Genomic DNA, 19,546 nt, shown 5'->3' on the forward strand with positions numbered 1-19,546 from the left:
GCCTGCTCTGTGAATATTTGATTACATTTCTCCAGCCGTATCCCTCAGCTATATATCAAACCAAGTGGCGGACTTGTTCATTTCACGCTTATATTCCCCTGCCCTTATCACGGTAAACACACATATTTACAGTTAGAATACAATGGAAAATAACAGAATAAATTAGAAASTACCCACTGGTTGAATCAACATTGTTTCCACGTCGTTTCAATTAATTTACATRGAAGAAAAGTGGAATAGACGATGAYTTGACGTCTGTGCTCTGTYGGTAGGCCTTATTTCCCCCAAACAAACTATTATTGCCGAGTGTCGCAAGTACTCACGTGTGGAACGTGTGGAACAGCGGTTATTCTACAGAAAAATWGTATTTTGAAACGGTTCTAATTTTTTTGCCTTGTTTTTACTAGGCCAGCAGCGTCAGCATCTTTACTGAGTTGTAATTGCTATGATTTCTTCATATTTTAGCTAACTTGCAGCGTTCTATCTAATTAGCTATCTTTTTGTCCCTGGTGACTGTCAGATTGATCGCAATGGATGGTACAATTTACAGTAGCTTATCGTCTTATTTTAGTATTTACAGTCTATGCCCAGCTAGCAATGAGGAWTCGGCCCAGAAGCAACCATCTTCCGGGGGGCCGGAACTGATTGAATCGGCCCGGAATCTGGTGTCGGACTCAGCCCGGAATCAAAATGAATGATGTCATCGCTCTCACACTCCCTCATACTGACTGGTCACTGAAAGTTCAACATGGCATCTACCAGAATCTACCGGAATTCAGCCGACTCACACATAAAACGGTCAACCGAATCGTTTCTAGTCATCTCTCCTCCTTCCAGGCTTTTTCATCTTTGAACTTATATGGTGATCACATCTAAACTTTCATAGTATTACCACCACTACAGGCAAAACAGTTCGTCTTTCAAACACCCACGTGGGTATAACCAATGAGGAGATGGCACGTGGGTACCTGCTTCTATAAACCAATGAGGAGATGGGAGAGGTAGGACTTTCAGCGCGATCTGCATCAGAAATAGGAATTACTTCTATTTTAGCCCTTGGTAACGTAGACGCTCGTTGGTGCGCGCGAGCAGTGTGGGTGCAATAATTGAATAACATGGATTTCTAAATTTATTTTGCGACGCTCGCGCACGCGACGTGTCCGGTCTGGTCAGCATGTAAGCATGTGAAAAGTTTGCACCAATTATTTTCAGGGTGAAAATCATGTTCATGTTCACCATGAAATTGTCTTTATTTACACTTTGTCATGGTCTTACCCTTGAACGTTTGTAAATCTGGCCAGAAGTTTGTAAACATGATTTGGGTATGAGTTGACAGATGACGAGCTTTAAAAAAAATACGGTTCTCATTGAACAGTTACTTTATGATATACTGTCTCCGCCCATCAGTCTCTCACTCCCTCCATCAGTCCCTCTCCCTCCATCTCTCTCCCTATCCCTGCTTTGTTTCAGACCTCTGGTGAGATCACTGCCAAGCCAGCAGGTGTTTCAGAATGTTATGAGTAGACATGACGTTCTCTTTGTCTACGTTGGTGGGCCGTCGGACTTGAAGGTAATGTGTACACCTGCGCATTAAACACACAAGCACACACAGACACAGGCACACGCACGAACGCACGGACACACATCAAATGATTATTGTGGTTTCTTTGTCATATAGCCTGTCTGAGGTTTCTTCCTTTTCTACCCCCCCTAGGAGAAGTACATATCTGTAGCCAAGGGAATGATTGTTCATACTTACTTCTTCTCTGCCGCAAGGAACATTTTACCCAAGGTACATTTTGGAAAGGAAGTATATACACGTACAGTACCAGTCAAAAGTTTGGACACACCTACTCATTCTTTTTATTTTTTCTATTTTATACATTGCCAAGAGTGTGCAAGGCTGRCATCAAGGCAAAGGCTGGCTACTTTGAAGAATCTGAAAGATAAAATATATGTTGATTTGTTTAAGACTTTTTTGGTTGCTACATGATTCCATATGTGTTATTTCATAGTTTTGATGTCTTCACTATTATTCTACAATGTAGAAAATAGAAAAAATAAAGAATAACCCTGAAATCAGTAGGTCTGTCCAAACTTTTGACTGGTACTGTATATATATATATACACGAGGGCAGGGTTTCCAATACGTGACCCCAGGACCGAGTTTGGGAAACCCTGTATTAGGTTATTTTGTATTTTTATTGACAAGTATAGGAGAATATGGGTAGATAAACAATACAGGGCAGAAAGTGAGTGGTGGAATGGGGGATTGAACCACTGCCTCCAGGTGCCTTGACATTGTGCTTTAATCATATCTTCCCAAAGTAAATGAGCTATTGTTTCTCTTTTCTGGTCATTCTCAGACGGTTACTCTCGAGGAATACCCGGCTGTGGCAGTGTTCAAGGATGGCACTTACTTCCTTTATGATGGTAAAAGACCATAGTTGAATTACAGTCCCAAGCGGGAAAAAATACTTTATTAATATATTTGTAATTATAGAAGTATGTCAGTGATACATATTTGTTTGTATATTTAAAATGATCTAAATTGGAACAAATGTAAATATATTTAATATGTTTAATGTCATCTTTATAAGTGTTTTATTAGCATTTGAGTATATTAAATGTATTTAAAATTATCTCAATTGGGACACTTTTTTTGTACTTTTTTAGTACATTCTTAGTATATTTGATAAAGAGCAAAACAAATATATTTTGAATACACTTTTGATATGTTTTATGTATATTTCTCATAAATTAGTAATATACAAAAATGATAATTCACTATAAATGTATGATTGATGTAGATGGTCAATCAACATCATTATATTATTAGTATACTGGCATGATCAATTAAATAGTATTTGAAAATATTGTTTCTATATTCGGTATGAAGAAAGTGTAGTTTTAATGTGTTACAAGTATACTTTTATTCAGTAACCACATTGGCTATTGTAATTAGCAACATTAAGGTTACATTGATTGAACAAGACATCCTCGTACCCACGGTTACAACAGGCCACTCACAAAGTAGTTGTGGCTGGAGTGGCAATTTCATACTAAAATAATTGATAACTGTGCACCAGTGTCATTTCACACTTTTGTTGTTTACATTACGGTGATAAATTAGCAAAAAAAATAATAATTGTAATATGCAATTATATAACTCAATATTAGCAAGGTGTTCTTAATGTTTTGTGCACTCAGTGAATACTTATTGTGTACTTGATCACGAACAGAATTTCAGAAAAAAAGTATGCTTCAACTTAAAAACAACTCCACGTTTATTTTGAACGAATATACAAGATTACAATGAAAGCGTATGAAATTTAAGTGAAATTATAGTATATGTATAGTATACTTAAAGATATACTGGAAAAGTACACCTCGTATTTGAAGTATATTTTAAGCAATAAGGCCCGAGGGTGTGTGGTATATTGGCCATATATCACAAACCCCAGAGGTGCTTTATTGCTATTATAAACTGGTTACCAACGTAATTAGAGCAGTAACCATAAATATTTTGTCATACCCGTGGTATACCACGGCGTTCAGCCAATCAGCATTCAGGGCTCGAACCACCCAGTTTATAATATATTAATGAGTTTTTCGCTTGTGATTCTTTTCCCTTCACCCAGACCACTCATTCGCTCCCCCCTCATGCATTTAAAAGCATTGAATTGGTGCAACCATGGCCGGAGGGTTTTCACCATATTCTTTACCTCAATCTAATAATTTTAAATCCATGAAGGAAAGTGTGTGAGTAAGAAGGGTATACAATTGGACCGCAGCCCTAATACATAGTCATCTACAACTTTGTTGAAGGYATTGTTCACAAATAAAATGGTTCATTGTAGACCGGTTGGTTGCTTAGCAACAWAACCGACACGTGCACAACTATYGGGCAAAACAGACGGGGTTGGCTTAGATTGTTGACAACATGTAAACTATATTTAGTCTCCGATATTTATTGAAAACATAAATACATTTGTYCAATGAGCACTTGTTGTCTCTCAAATACATCGTTACAGTTGTTGTTTAGCTAGATTTGRCATATTAGCATTGACATGAAATCAGTCAAAACGCCTCAAAACAGGACATGGTATCAAGAACAAGATGAAAGTAGCTGAAACGAGTCATGATTCCCCCACCTGGCAGTTTCTTGTCCAGATTCACAACAACATATGGACTTCTGCCCCATGGATGCGCGCACATAGGTTCGACTGACAACGTCACGAAAGCTATCTATACCTCGGCTGTTGTTTGATCAATAAATAGCGTTTTTTTTTACGTGTATTTTCGTGTTGTTTATTCACTCTCTAGTTAACATTAGTTTTCTCAGACTAGAAACTCTCTGTTATACTGTGTATTCTTTCTCTTGTCTTTTAGAACAACAGGATGGGGACCTCGCGTCGTGGATCAATAGAGAACGATTCCTCAATTACCTCCCGATTGACAGCTACACCTTGTATGCAATGGGAGATACAGGTTTGTTACACTCTCTCATGGACACGCACGCATGCCACAGACACACACACACACACYCGCACACACGCACGCACGCATGCCACAGACACACACACTACGAACTTGGTAGAGGATGTGCTTTACTGGTAAATAACTTTTCAGGAATAAGAAGTATTATAGAATAGATGTCTCTGTGTGTCTACTTGTCTACCACAAGGTGGCAGGCAACAGTGTCCAATATTCAGTGAGTGTATGACTAGTGCATTACAATCGCCAATACATTCTTACAGAGTGTGGCTTTAATGAGTCAAGATGAAATAAAAGTATCTGTGAATGAGGCGTATGAAGTGATGTTAAATGAGTGTTCCTCCGTGTCTGGAAATGTTTTGGTGTTTTATGTGCGTTCCTCACCATGAGAAATGTTTTGGTGTTTTATGTGCGTTCCTCACCATGAGAAATGTTTTGGTGTTTTATGTGCGTTCCTCACCATGAGAAATGTGTTGGTGTTTTATGTGCGTTCCTCACCATAGACAAGCTGGTGGTTCTGGCTGTAGTGGAGGAGAAACCCCCTACTAAGGAGAGTATCCGGTATGAGTATCTCTTTTAACCCAATATAATGTTAGGGGTAGTTCACCTGAATTACACATTTACCTCATATCTGTGCTACATTTTAAGTTACACATTTACTGTAGATCTCAAGTTTGTATGTGGCCACGTTTACCCTTACAAATCAACTGTTGTTCCTGTGGCAAATATTGTCTTCAAAACATTATATTAATAGTCTATCCTTATTAATCAAATACTCCACCCTACTCAGTTACAAGACCATGGTGAAAAGAGTGGCCACTGAATACAAGGACTTCTATAGCAAGTGAGTTGGTTTGAAACAGAGTGAAACGGTACAGGTAATATCTGAACTTGTCCAATGAAAAATTATAATTTTTTTGTTTTCTTTTGTATCATGTTTTGCTACGTTGTACCCTAATGAACATGATCCTGGTGTTTTCAAGAGAATTCCAGTTTGGTCATATGGACGGAAACGAGTACATCAATGGCCTCATAATGGAGTGAGTGATCATTTCTCTATTCTCCCCTTCTTTAATTGTTAGAAGTAGCCAGAGGTTTTGGCACAAATCTGCCATTGGCGTACAATTAATGATATACGCAAATGTTGAGTTAAGCGTAAATAGGATCTTTATTTCTGGCGAAAAATATGGTTCTCCAGGACCTGGCCAGCCTAGTAGTACCTTCAGTACGCATGGCGTGTTGACAACTAACCGTAAGAACCCAATGTGTGTGTGTGTGTGTGTGTGTGTGTGTGTGTGTGTGTGTGTGTGTGTGTGTGTGTGTGTGTGTGTGTGTTGCCAGGGAAGTGTCCATGCCCTTTATCATCGTGCTCAACTTGTCTAACGATGGATATTTCTTGCCGCCCAACAAAGTGGAGACAAAGGACCAGCTGTTGAAGTTCATCGATGGCGTGTTGAAGGGCCGGATTAAGGTCAGTCTAACTAAACCTGAGCTTAAGTCTGACCTGAGCTAAAATAGTTTTTGAAATATATTTTTTATATAATTTACCACAATAGAACCATTGGAATAGTTCCAAAAAAATCAGGCTGTAACGGTTGTCGTTGGTGGAAGGAGAAGAGGACCAAAGTGCAGCGTGGTACGTATTCATAATAATTTKATAAAGAATGAATACTGAACAAAAACAACAAACCGACAAACGAACAGTTCTGTAAGGTGCAAAACAAAAACACTAAACAGAAAATAACTACCCACAACCCATAGTGGGAAAACAGGCTACCTAAGTATGATTCTCAATCAGAGACAACGATRGACACCTGCCTCTGATTGAGAACCATACTAGGCCAAACACATAGAAATATAACGACTAGAACAAAACATAGAAAAACAACATAGAATGCCCACCCCAACTCACGCCCTGACCAACTAAAATAAAGACATAATAAAGGAACTAAGGTCAGAACGTGACACAGGCCCTGTTATTTATTTTTTAGGGAGGCTCAAACAAACATTCAAAGGTTTCAAATCCAGAGAATGTTCAAATATGATACGTCTGATGCAATGCGTAAGTGTCCAGTGAAACATTGTGTTTCACCCAACAACAGTTGAATAGTCCATGTCTTGCTTTATAATAGCCAACGTTCATCTTGTTTCATTAGTCCCGGGGGGGGAATGGATTCTATCACCGCTTTATAAGGATGGCGTTCAACACCAAAACGACTGTTACGGTAAGTCACAGAACATGTTGACACTCAAGAAATGCTTACACTTTTGCTTTAACATATTATTTTTCATTATTTTTGTGGAATGCATTTTTTTTTTGTATCTCAAAGTACGGCTTTGCCTTCGCCCCTGACCAATGTATAGTATTCAATGTTCGGTTTGCTCTCGCCCTCTCCTCTCTCTCGCCCTCTACTCCTCCTCTCCCCCTCTCCCTCTCTCCCTCTTGGAGGAGCCAGCGACCGCAGTGTATGGGCTGTCTCTTATACACATCTAGATGTGTATAAGAGACCTCTCTCTCTCTCTCTCTCTCTCGCTCTCTCTCTCTCTTCCTCCTCAGATTATATTTACCAAAGCACCCCTTCTAGGCATCTTCCTCGTCTTTGTTTTTGGCTTTGTGGGGAGTACCTTCTGTTACGTTCTGTACAAGACCTGCCATATGGTGAGATCAGGAATGAAGGATAACGAACCAATCACTGGAGAGAGGGAGGAACCAAAGCAATTCAAAGGTCCCGGGAGAGACAAGAAGACGAAAATGAAAAATACTGCAGAAAAGAAGGTAGATTAAGTATGAAACAGACAGCTGACCTTCTGACCTTTTTCTATTGAGCTGCCCTCTTAGCCAGGTTTCCCTAATAAAATAGGTATTCTGACCTCAAAGGGACTTCCTGGATAAATAAAGATTACATCTAAACACATATTCTACAGATGAGTGACCGAATCAGTGGATTCAGAGGAAAGAATTCTTATCGGAAATTCTTTCAAAAGCAAACCATTCCCCCTTCCCTCAGATGTGCTTGTTTACAACAAAAAATAGCATCAGTAATTGTCCCATACGAGTGATGACTGTTCACCTCCAGTAGATTGGGATCTACTTCCCAATCTGTTTAACTGTGATCCTGGCTCAGTTGACATGTCAGTAAGTGAAATTGAACAGCTGATCGAGCTGTCATGTGACCGAATACTGTAGACAACGCATGCACAGGTCACTACGGAGGAGTTTTGGTTCCTGACTCAAAGGGAATACCCTGCTGTCTCCATCTGAGCATTAATGCCACATTCAAAACTCCTGGGAACTCGTAAATCTCAGAATTCCGACTTCAGTGCGTTCACGACAACTGGGAACTTCTGAAAAAAACGAGCTCAGACTGGGGAAAAAATAGTTTTGAACGGTCAGTCAACTCGGAATTCCAACTTGGGATCTCGGGCCTCTTTCTAAAGCTCTGACTTTCRGACCTAAAGATCACTGACGTCATGATTTGACCTCGTATTTTTTCAGAGTTCCCCAGTTGTCTTGAAAGCACCATAAAACTCATGGCACCTTTCGCCAGCTCATAGCTGTGGGAAGCTAGGTCCAGTGCTCTCYTCTACATTAAAACCAAATATCGATCCAGGTTGGATGTGACAGCAGAGATGAGGTGCGCACTGTCGACCACGCCCCCTGACTTTGAGAAACTCTGACGAGACATGCAATCAAACACACCCATCTCATTWGTGGTGGTGAGATAAGATACATTATGTCAGAGTCATTTGCAATTGACTGTCATAGCCCCACATTAACAMTAGGCCTACGATGTGATGGTGAGTTGAGAAGATAATCAGAAATACTGTTAGAATGTTTTCTAATTGACTGTCATAACTCCAAATAAGAAAGTAAACATTGGCTGTTCATTCAGAATTGTTTTCACATGGTTGGCGTTYCGAGAATTTTCAGATATCAAAATGGGGTTTGTGGCCCAAAAAACGTTTAGGAACCCCTGTTATAGCCCTTGTAGATCTAAGAGAATCTAAGAGAATTGGCTAGGTTTAAGCCAGGGATGGGCAACTTTGATGGGGGGTGGGGACAACAAAAAAATCTGAGCTGATCATGAGGGGTCGCAGTTGGTTGCGGGTTTGCGTACCACCCCCCACATTACGAGCAAAACAATTTAGTGGCTCCCTCTTGACAGTGGGAATAATGTATTTACGTTTTAGAGTACAATTTGAGCAATGCTATACCTTTTGCCATGGGGTGTAGAGAAAATGTTGCAGTTTAAAGCAAGCTTTATGCAATTKTACACAATTTGCCATGTGGCGGAAAGAAGATTTAGCAATTTTATTTAAAAAATGCCATGCAATTCTACTCATTTTGCCATGGGGCGGAGAGGAAAATGTGCTTTTTACAGCTCATTTCCTGCAATTCTACACATTTTGCCATAGGGGTGTAGAGAAATATTTGCAGTTTTTAATATGATATCTGAGTGACTAACAAAATAAATGGGGGCCCCCCAGCTGGTATTTCGACCATGGTAACAGTTTTAGATAGCTTTCTAGTGAGTTTTTCCTAGCCACCGTGCTTCTACACCTGCATTGCTTGCTGTTTTGGGGTATTAGGCTGGGTTTCTGTACAAGCACTTTGAGATATCAGCTGATGTACGAAGGGCTATATAAAATAAAATTGATTTGGCCGCTAAAGTACTTCCGTTGCTTCTAATTGATTGACGATCAGTGATTGCAAACTGCTGATGCAGAAGTTTAGAAATTACACCTTGTGTATTATACTATTCTAACTCGCAACAGGAAGTGGAGACCCTGACTGAGTTTCCCCCCCCCCTCCATAAAAAAAAAAAAAAAAAAAAGAAAATCCAATAACATGCAAAAGAGTGGGCCCGTGGGCACGTGGCCGCCAGTTGCCCATCCCTGGTTTAAGCAATATTGTAATGACTTGAATTGCCTTCTGATAGGCTGGGTGGTGTCCTAGGGATGCCTAGGGGAGGAGGTTTAATCGTGATTCAGGTTGAGTGGTTACCTTAGTATGTTCAGCGGTACTTTATTTCAGGGGCGCAACTTTCATTGGGACAGGGGACATGTCCCCCCACATTCTGAAATGAAACATATATACAGTTGAAGTCGTAAGTTTACATACATTTAATTTTGAAGTCATTAAAACTCGTTTTTAAACCACTCCACAAATGTCTTGTTAACAAACTATAGTTTTGGCAAGTCGGTTAGGACATCTACTTTGTGCATGACACAAGTAATTTTTCACAAGTAATGTATATATATCTATTATTATTGTTATTATTTTTTATTATTATTATTTTTTATCTATATGTGTCAGGCCACCCAAGTGGCGCAGCGGTCTAAGGCACTGCATCTCAGTGCAAGAGGTGTCACTGCAATACCTGGTTTGAATCCAGGCTGCATCACATCTGGTCGTGACTAGATGTCCCATAGTGCAGTGCAAAATTGGTCCAGCGTCGGCCAGGGTAGGACGTCATTGTAAATTAGAATGTGTTCTTAACTGACTTGCCTGGTTAAATTTAAAAAATCAATTACAACAAACAGTATTTCGAATGTGATAGAAAACAAGGCAACAGTGTGCTTCAGGACCATGCGGACGCCTCCAAGTGGTCGGGTAGGCTGTTTGGACAGTTTATCCGACWGGATATTTAAAAAAAWATATATATATATATGTCCCCCACACTTCTAAAACCAAAGTTGCGCCCCTTCTTTAATTTCTACATCATGTATCCTTTTCTGAGAAATTATTGGGGTTTTGCCCCTTCACTATAAACTATTTTATTTGTTTTATTTTATATCTTATAAATGATAATATTATATATTATATATTATATATTAAAATAATATATTAAAGAATTAATATCAATTCAGTTTTGTAGAAGAAAATTTGTAGGGATGTATGTATTTATGTATTTATGTAAACTGGAATTTTCCTCACAGCGAGTTACAACCAGGAGGGGTTTACAGTTGAAATGTTCTACTATGGTTCTACTATGGTGTTATTGTTTTAGGATCATCATTAAAGCGCTGTGAAACACTGTATGAATATATCTACAGCAGTAACACTTCTGACTTTCTATACCTCGACATTCCCTGAAACACGAATTTGACGAGATATTGAACCTTTGATCATTTTTAAACAATATTTGTTTTTAAAAGTACTTAGTTTCATTCATCCTTCCATCGAACATTCATTCATCCTTCCATCCAACATTCATTCATCCTTCCATRCAACATTCATTCATCCTTCCATCCAACATTCACTCATCCTTCCATCCAACATTCACTCATCCTTCCATCCAACATTCATTCATCCTTCCATKCAACATTCARTCATCCTTCCATKCAACATWCARTCATCCTTCCATRCAACATTCARTCATCCTTCCATCCAACATTTATTCATCCTTCCATTTAACCACTTCAGCTTCTTTCATTGAACGTTGTGGTTTGTGTATCTCAGGTCAGAATGTGGCCCTTTATGTACTGACTGTACAGGGACCTCTCAGTGTGTTTTCCTCTGATCTAAGGGATCTAATGCATAATGTCTTAGAATTTATCTTGTTGCAATAAACACTTAAAGAAAACGTTACTGATTCCTGGGATTATTTTACACTGATGCCTGTTTTTGTTTCACGTTTTRACACTAAAGATTATCAAAGGTTTTCTTAGTGAAAACACCAATCTCMTTCTTCACTTCTTTAAACAATAWAAGGTAATTCACCAAAATATCTGAAAATGGCTATACATTATTCTTCACGATGCTAAAAACAGTCACACTTTCAACTAAGAAACGACCTGTACTTTTGCATTCAAATATGTACTACTACTTGTGGGATAATATGCAAAAACGAACTACCAGGGGCCACAGGAAATATCAGAGTGAAATATCAAAAGGAAAGATACCTTAATAGATAATTACTCAAGTAAAAGGGAAAGTCACCCAGTAAAATACAACTTGAGTAAAAGTCTAAAAGTATTTGGTTTTGAAAATACTTGAAATTGCTAAAATGTACTTAAGTAGAAAAAGTAAAAGTATAAACCATTTAAAATTCCTTATATTAAGCAAACCAGATGGCACAATTTAATTTTGTATTTTTATTGACAGATAGCCAGGGGACACTCAAACACTCAGACATAATTTACAAATGAAGCATTTGTGTTTAGAGTCCTTCAGATCAGAGGCAGTAGGGATGACCAGGGATGTTCTTTTGATAAGTGTGTGAATTGGACCATTTTCCTGTCAAAATGTAACGAGTACTTTTGGGTGTCAGGGAAAATGCATGGAGTAAAAAGTACATTATTTTCTTTAGGAATGTAGTGAAGTAAAAGTTGGCAAAAATATAAATAGTAAAGTCAAGTACAGATACCCCAAAAAACTACTTACGTAGTACTTTTCAAGTATTTTTACTTAAGTACTTTACACCACTGGAGATGATCATGAAGCATTGCTGTTCTGGGTACTGACATGAACAGAGACCTGCCACCTCTCAGACAGTACACCTTTGAACTTCAGAGTTCTGTGGGAGATGTTAATATGAAGTCTCACAGTTTCATTGCATTGTAATATGACACCACATTAGGCATGACGTTCTGGGGTCTGGGGGAGCATGGAAAGATGCCAGCATTCCAATCTTGTGAGTTAGCTAATGGATGATGAATGTAGAATTGTTGGCTCAGTTGAAGTGATCTTATCCTTGTGAATAATTAAGAGCAGAGCTCAGCACAGTGCAGGAGGGTTGTCTCACGTTGTCTCACATTCTTTTAAACGTTCTCTTCTCTCGACCAAATTATTGCCGTAAATGTGGAGTTATGTTGAAGGAATCGTGACTACATTGCACATCTGCTGCCACATCTGCTGCAGGTTCCATTTCAACATCCTTTAGTTTGCAGACGTGTTTCATTGAAGCAAGAAGAACTAAAGCTTGGATTTATCAATCTGTATGGAGATGGACTGCAATCATGGAAGTACTTATCATTTCTTATAAAGGCTCTCTGGATAACGTACTGTAGTACTTTCTTGATGATGACGGGAGGGACGGTAACAGAGCTGTGTTGATAGCTCAAGAGACACATGCAGTTATGTTCAAATGATTCTCCATCCAAGCAATATCAAGCACTGTTTTACATTCCTGTGGATTTAATAGTCAAACGGACTTTCTTTCTCTCTATCAGCTTGATGTCCCTTTTCGTCTACTAAGTTAGCTGACGCACGTTACGGTTGATGTTACTATGACAGAATTTCTCATCCCCAAAAACTAAGAACAAACTATCTTTTTCCCCCCAGTAACAGAACACATGGGAAAGAGTGAAGGAATGGAATGTAACCCAAGATGAACTGCAACGGAGATGCGACGGATAGCAGGGGAGTAGTAACTTGGAAAAGACAAACAGTGATTCAGATTAGACTTAGAAAAGAGTTTAAAAAGGCWAAATAAAAGAAAAACACATCTGGTTTTTGAATCATGGCTGGAAAATGCGCAGGACGGTCTGTGGTTTTAATATCACTCTTGGCCGTTGTAGTTTCCTTCTCAGGAATTACTGATGTTTTAGGCAAAAATAATATTGATGATGAGTTGGAGAAAATCACATTTCAAGGAGATGGAAGCATTAACGAGCATCCGGAAAATTGGCCGGCGAACCTTCACCCTAACCTGTATTTTCACCAGGTGGACATACGTTTACTGCAGCAGAGATCTGCCACGACGCACAGACATATTTTTAAAGTTATCCGGCTTGCTGTTGGGACTATGCTCGCCAATACTGCACTCTATCTACCCCCGGTGAAGCATGAGGAATTTTCCAGCAAATGGAATGAAATTTACGGTAACAATCTTCCCTCTCTTGCTCTGTACTGTTTGCTCTGCCCCAAAGATACAGCTGCCCATCAATTCTTAATGAGATACATGGACCAGATGGCAGTGTACCCTAACTGGACGGTGACCAACGCTCCCAACGACGAGGTTCCCATGGCTCACTCCCTCACAGGATTTGCCACAGCCTATGACTTCATCTACCCTCTCCTGGACACACCGCGAAGGGCACGCTACATGAAGAAAATACGTGCCGCCACAGAGGAGCTGTACGAACTCTCCAAACACAGGGGATGGGGGAAGCAGTTTTTACAGAATCATCAGACTACCAACATCTTAGCCATCCTGACCGGCGCCCTCGTGGTGGGAGCACACAGTGACCCGGAGACAATGATGTGGAAGCAGGTGGCCGTTAACTACATGGAAAAGACCATGTTCCTCCTCAGTCACGTAGTGGATGGCTCGTTAGACGAGGGTGTGGCCTATGGGAGCTACACCGCAAAGTCCATCACTCAGTATGTTTTCCTGGCGCGTCGCCACTTCGACATCGACAACACCCAGAACAACTGGTTACGGGCGCACTTCTGGTTCTACCACTCCACACTTCTGCCAGGTTTCCAGAGGACAGTGGGCATCGCTGACTCCAACTACAACTGGTTCTATGGACCGGAGAGTCAGCTGGTGTTCCTCGATGCGTTTGTGCTCCGGGACGGCACCGGAAACTGGCTGGCCCAGCAGATCTGGAAACATCGTCCCAAAGATGGCCCCATGGAGCAGTCAGCAGCCCAGCGCTGGGCCACCTTACACACTGAGTTCCTGTGGTATGACAGTGAGCTCTCCAAGCAACCACCAGCCGGATTTGGCAAAGCAGTACTGCACATGTTCTCAAACTGGGGTGTGGTGACTTACGGGGCTGGTTTATCATACGGTCAAGGCAACACTTTTGTCTCCTTCAAATCGGGGAAGCTGGGCGGTAGGGCGGTGTATGATATCGTCCATTCCAAGCCCTACTCCTGGCTGGAGGGCTGGAGCAATTTCAATCCGGGCCACGAGCACCCAGACCAGAACTCCTTCACCTTTGCCCCTAATGGACAGGTATTTGTTTCAGAGGCACTGTACGGTCCCAAATACAGCTACCTCAACAATGTCTTGACGTTCGCCCCGTCTCCCACAAGCCAGTGCAATCAGCCCTGGGAGGGCCAGCTTGGAGAGTGCGGCAAGTGGCTGCGGTGGGCAGAGCCTGAGGTCGGCAACACAGCCGGTGAGGTCATTGTAGCTGCATCCCACGGGGATTCTCTGTTCGTTAGCGGAGAAGCGGTGTCGGCCTACTCCTCTGTGATGGGGCTGAAGAGCGTATATCGTGCCCTTGTCTTGCTCAACTCTCAGACTCTGCTGGTGTTCGACCATGTGGAAAAAAGCAAGGAGTCTCCGTTGAGTGCTCTGAGTGCTTTCTTTCACAACTTGGACATTGATTTTAAATATGTCCCTCACAGGGCTTTAGACAGGTACAATGGGGCACTGATGGACGTTTGGGATGCTCACTACCAAATGTTCTGGTTTGACAGTCAGGGGACTAGTCCAGTGGCGAGAATACAGGAGGCAGAGCAGGCTGCTGAGTTTAAGAAACGATGGACCCAGTTTGTCAACGTGACCTTTCCAATGGAGGGCACGGTCACCAGAGTGGCCTATTTGATGCACAGTCCCAATGTCAAAATCTCCAACTGCAGATTCATCGACAATAGTAAAAATGGAGTACGCCTCTCTGTTGTCGTCAACGGCACAGAATCCATTGTGTCCATCGTAACAAACTACAATGACATTGGTGCCAGATATAGCTACTTGGGCTTTGGGGGATATGCAAAGATGCAAAGCAGACATCAGATAATCCACTTTGGTCTTGGAGTTCAAACAATGTCTGAAAAAAACACTGTGAATCCAGTCTATGACTTTGGGTTTATGGTTAATATAGTGGGAGGGCTGACACTGTGTCTCGCCATTGGGTTTTTAATCCTGCAACGCACGTTTTATTTCTGCTTCCGCAAGATCATGCGCTATACTTTAACGTTTGTTCTCCTGCTGTGGGTCGTTGAGTTTCTGTTTGTCTCCAATAGCTGTGATTGGCTTGTCTGTGTCCAATCAGTGTCCAATCTGCCCCCAAACCCTCTCCCCACAGTCGTGGTTACATCCCTGCCAGGGTCTGGGGCTGAAGTTCTCAAGCCCCTTTTCTATAACAGCTCTGACTTTGTTTATCTCCAAGTCCCCACAGAGCACTTAGTCATCCCGGACACTGAGTTCAACTTTGACCCCRTGGTGGACGCCTGCGTGTGGTCCAGACTAGATGCGGAAAGAGGTCACTACAAGGCCATCCAGGGCTGGTTCCATTCCTTGGTCTATAACCCTAGACTTCACCTGCAGAACATTCAGTTGCACAACGAGGGCAGCTGGAATGAGATTGGGGTGGAGCTTTCTGGCAAGAGGAGGAAGCCAATTCGTAGGCAGTCAGGGTCTACGAAACCGAGGGGGAGTTCAGATAGAGATGGGGAGTATGTTCGGGAGCTAAGGCGGCACATGGAGAGGTACCCTAATGCCCGCCCTGTCCTCAGCCTGAGCAGCGGGAGCTGGACCCTGAAACTCCCGTTTTTCCGAGAGGTGGTCGGTCACTCATTTCGGGCGGTGCACGTTMTGCGAGATCCTCGCGCTTGGATTTACCTTATGCTCTACAACAGCGAGCCAAGCCTCTATTCTCGCAAGAATGTGCAAAAACATGTCGCTGCAATTTTTAAGCAAGAGAGGAACGGCGGGAGAAGCAAGTGTACACTAGGGTTCACCCAGGAATTCTTGACATTGCACAGCGTCCTCTCTGATCCAGAGATGGAGCCGGTGCTGCTACTGGCCCATCTGTGGCTGGCCCACACAACCACGGCACTCCGGGTCAACGGCGACCTCACCGCCTCTTACCTCCATGTGAGATTTGAGGACATTGTGCAATATCCCGAGGAGACAGCAGGAAAGATACACACGTTTCTCGGGGTTCCCGTGGCCCCAGCTGCCCTCAACCAGCTCATGTTCGCCACCTCCACCAACCTGTACAACCTGGTGTACGAGGGAGACATATCGCCAGTCAGCATCAATGTGTGGAGAGAAAAAATGCCCATCCACGAGATCAGAATGATAGAGGACACATGCTTAACGGTTATGGAGAGGCTTGGGTACTCAAGGTACTTAAGTTAATAGCTGCTGTATGATGTCCTACGATGGACACCGTACTTTTGGTTTGTTGACATGTATACTTTGTTCTATATTTTGCACATTCCACTWTTATGTTATTTTGAATTGTCCAGGCCTTGTTTATAGACTGGGATGTATAAAATAGAACAGAGTGATGTGCTCCTTAACACTTTTTTTTAAGTGTATGATTTGTCTGACTAACGTGATGTCTTTTCATCCAAACAGTTTTGAAGTTTGGTTGTTGGCTGGTTATTTAGCCACGCCCAGAATCTCCTGGCTAGCATTTTTGGAGCATGTAGCAATGCTAGGGGGACACGAATTGTTGATTCAACATTAAACAAATCAGCAACCACAGCTAGTGAAATCTCTGCAACCCTAAACAAACTGTAGTTTGTTTTAGAATGTGTGGCTAGTAATAAACTGGTCCTGAACAGCTCTAAAACTAAAAGCATTGTATTGGGTACAAATCATTTAGAGTTGCTCTGCTTTTTTGACACCACACTCCACAAAGCAAGTCCTGCAGGCTCTAGTTTTATATTGTCTTGATGATTGTATATGGTTAAGTGCTGCAATGAAGGACCTATAAAAACTGCAGCTGGCCCAGAACAGAGCGACACATCTTGCTCTTCACTGTAATCAGAGGTCTAATATCAATATTTTGCATGCCATTCTTGGCTAAAAATAGAGGAGAGACTGACTGCATCGCTTCTTTTTTTTTATTTTTAAGAAACATTAATGTGTTGAAAATTCCAAATTGTTTGCTAGGTCAACTTACACACAGCACTGACACACACACTTACCCCACCAGACATGACGCCAGGTTTTTTTTCACAGTCCCCAAATCCAGAACGAATTCAAGGAAACATACATTATTATATAGAACCATGATCGCTTCCATCTCAAATAGCTKAAGTGAACAGCAAACCTGGCTTGAACCCCCCCCCCACCCCCAGATAAAGCAACACCTCACAGAACGCCTCTCCCTTATTTGACCTAATTATGTTGTGTGTATGTACTGATAGATGCTACTGACTGTAAATTTAAATGATCAACATTGAAACGATAAATGTAGGCCTAGAATAGTAGGTCTCTAATTGATATTTTTTCTGAGTATTGAGTCAGTACAGAACCTTCTAGTTATATTTTTTCTTGTAAATGTATGCAGTTCTGTCCTTGAGCTGTTCTTGTCTATTAATGTTCTCTATCATGTTTTGTGTGGGACCCCAGGAAGTGTAGCTGCTGCTATCGCAACAACTAATGGGGATCCTGATAAAGTACCAAGAAAAACACTAACAATTGTAATAGTAGTGCATTCAGTCGATAATAATTTAAAACATATATTTTTTAGGGGGTGAAATATCCCTTTAAAGTTATTGGAATAGTGGATTGGATTTAACAGTGTTATTTACATATTTTGTTACAGTATATCATAAAGCTTTTTTAAACTATTGTCAATCACTTGATTTCAAACACCACTCTTATTTATAGTTAATTGCAAAACATTTTTTTTRTTCAGTGGTAAGGGGTAAAACCCTGCTTGTAAATTCAGTGCAGTACTTTTGTCAGAGCATTGGGGTATACAACAACCCAGCAGGCTTCTGGGGCATTTTGTCGAAGAAAAACTTTTTCTCAGCCAGGATGTGAATACAGTTATAGCAAACTTTTTGAAACATGCAAAATACGCAATCGTGTAAATTGAGAAATTATATATATATATATWTTTTTTTTACTGTCATGTAAGTCATGTCCGAAACACTGCACGGCGCATAGGACATTAAATATCCTTTTCCCGAAGACTGTTTTCATCAGATATTTTAAAAGTCACTTTATTCCAATACAATTTGTGTGTGTGCTTCATGCTATGATGTCACGACAATTCAAAAGAGGATTATCACATTGTAACAAGACTTTTAAAATAATCGAATACAGTTCTTCAGAAAGGGGATGCCTTTGTAGAATGCGTTGGATTGTGTTTGTAAGGTGCTTTAGACATCTTTCTGAAAGCTGTAGATGTACTGTAGGCTCATAGCTTGAGTGCAGCTTAATGTGGAACTACATGCATAATGCATCTACGGTATCGTCACCTGCTGCTTTCGTCCCTTACAAAAAAAGACTTCAGTTTTGAAATTGCAATAAAAGCACAGTAACTGCAGTCGACTGTGGTATTTTGGACGCAGTAATTGCAGAATAATTGCAGTGACCTCTCAAAGTACTGCAGTAAAAAAAAAGAAGGTTATTTTGGATGCAGTATTTGTAGCGTACTGCAGTTATACTGCACTCTGACTGCACTTATACTGCACTCTAACTGCAGTTATACTTCACTCTAACTGCAGTTATACTGCACGCTGACTGCAGTTATACTTCACTCTGACTGCAGTTATACTTCACTCTGACTGCAGTTATACTGCACTCTGACTGCAGTTATACTGCACTCTGACTGCAGTTTATACTGCACTCTAACTGCAGTTATAAACTTTCACTCTGACTGCAGTTATACTTCACTCTGACTGCAGTTTATACTGCACTCTGACTGCAGTTATACTGCACTCTAACTGCAGTTATACTTCACTCTGACTGAGTAGTTTATACTGCACTCTAACTGCAGTTATACTGCACTCTGACTGCAGTTATACTTCACTAGCTGACTGCAGTTATACTGCACTCTAAATGCAGTTATTACTTCACTCTGACTGCAGTTTATACTTCACTCTGACTGCAGTTATATACCTCACTCTAACTGCAGTTATACTGCACTCTAACTGCAAGTTATACTGCACTCTGACTGCAGTTATACTTCACTCTGACTGCAGTTATACTTCACTCTGACTGCAGTTTACTACTTTGCACTCTGACTGCAGTTATACTTCACTTGACTGCCAGTTATACTTCACTCTGACTGCAGTTATACTTCACTCTGACTGCAGTTATACTTCACTCTGACTGCAGTTATACTTCACTCTGACTGCAATATTTTTTCCTAAGGGTTCAAATGCAGAAAGCAATTAAAG

General features: G+C 41.0%; 2 protein-coding genes across 2 annotated transcripts in view; both read left to right on the forward strand.

Annotated features, from left to right (window-relative positions):
• The window catches only part of LOC112071675 (protein disulfide-isomerase tmx3a-like), a 15,514-nt gene extending 5,296 nt beyond the window's left edge, over nucleotides 1–10,218 (forward strand). Inside the window, exons 7-16 of the mRNA XM_070439476.1 lie at nucleotides 1,337–1,570; nucleotides 1,715–1,792; nucleotides 2,367–2,433; nucleotides 4,393–4,491; nucleotides 5,001–5,058; nucleotides 5,288–5,341; nucleotides 5,481–5,537; nucleotides 5,839–5,968; nucleotides 6,654–6,722; nucleotides 7,055–10,218. Of these exons, the coding sequence (XP_070295577.1) occupies nucleotides 1,337–1,570; nucleotides 1,715–1,792; nucleotides 2,367–2,433; nucleotides 4,393–4,491; nucleotides 5,001–5,058; nucleotides 5,288–5,341; nucleotides 5,481–5,537; nucleotides 5,839–5,968; nucleotides 6,654–6,722; nucleotides 7,055–7,282 (1,074 nt within the window). The 3' untranslated portion in view covers nucleotides 7,283–10,218. The remainder of the gene's footprint in view (nucleotides 1–1,336; nucleotides 1,571–1,714; nucleotides 1,793–2,366; nucleotides 2,434–4,392; nucleotides 4,492–5,000; nucleotides 5,059–5,287; nucleotides 5,342–5,480; nucleotides 5,538–5,838; nucleotides 5,969–6,653; nucleotides 6,723–7,054) is intronic.
• A 2,033-nt stretch (nucleotides 10,219–12,251) lies between these two features.
• dsela (dermatan sulfate epimerase like a) lies at nucleotides 12,252–18,295 on the forward strand. Its single transcript, XM_024139112.2, has one exon. It carries the CDS (start codon nucleotides 12,963–12,965, stop codon nucleotides 16,539–16,541), a length of 3,579 nt encoding a protein of 1,192 aa, XP_023994880.1. The 5' UTR covers nucleotides 12,252–12,962; the 3' UTR covers nucleotides 16,542–18,295.
• Nucleotides 18,296–19,546: the final 1,251 nt, after the last annotated feature.

The sequence above is a fragment of the Salvelinus sp. IW2-2015 genome, unplaced genomic scaffold, assembly GCF_002910315.2.
Source record: "Salvelinus sp. IW2-2015 unplaced genomic scaffold, ASM291031v2 Un_scaffold1681, whole genome shotgun sequence".
Classification (NCBI taxonomy): Eukaryota; Metazoa; Chordata; class Actinopteri; order Salmoniformes; family Salmonidae; genus Salvelinus; species Salvelinus sp. IW2-2015.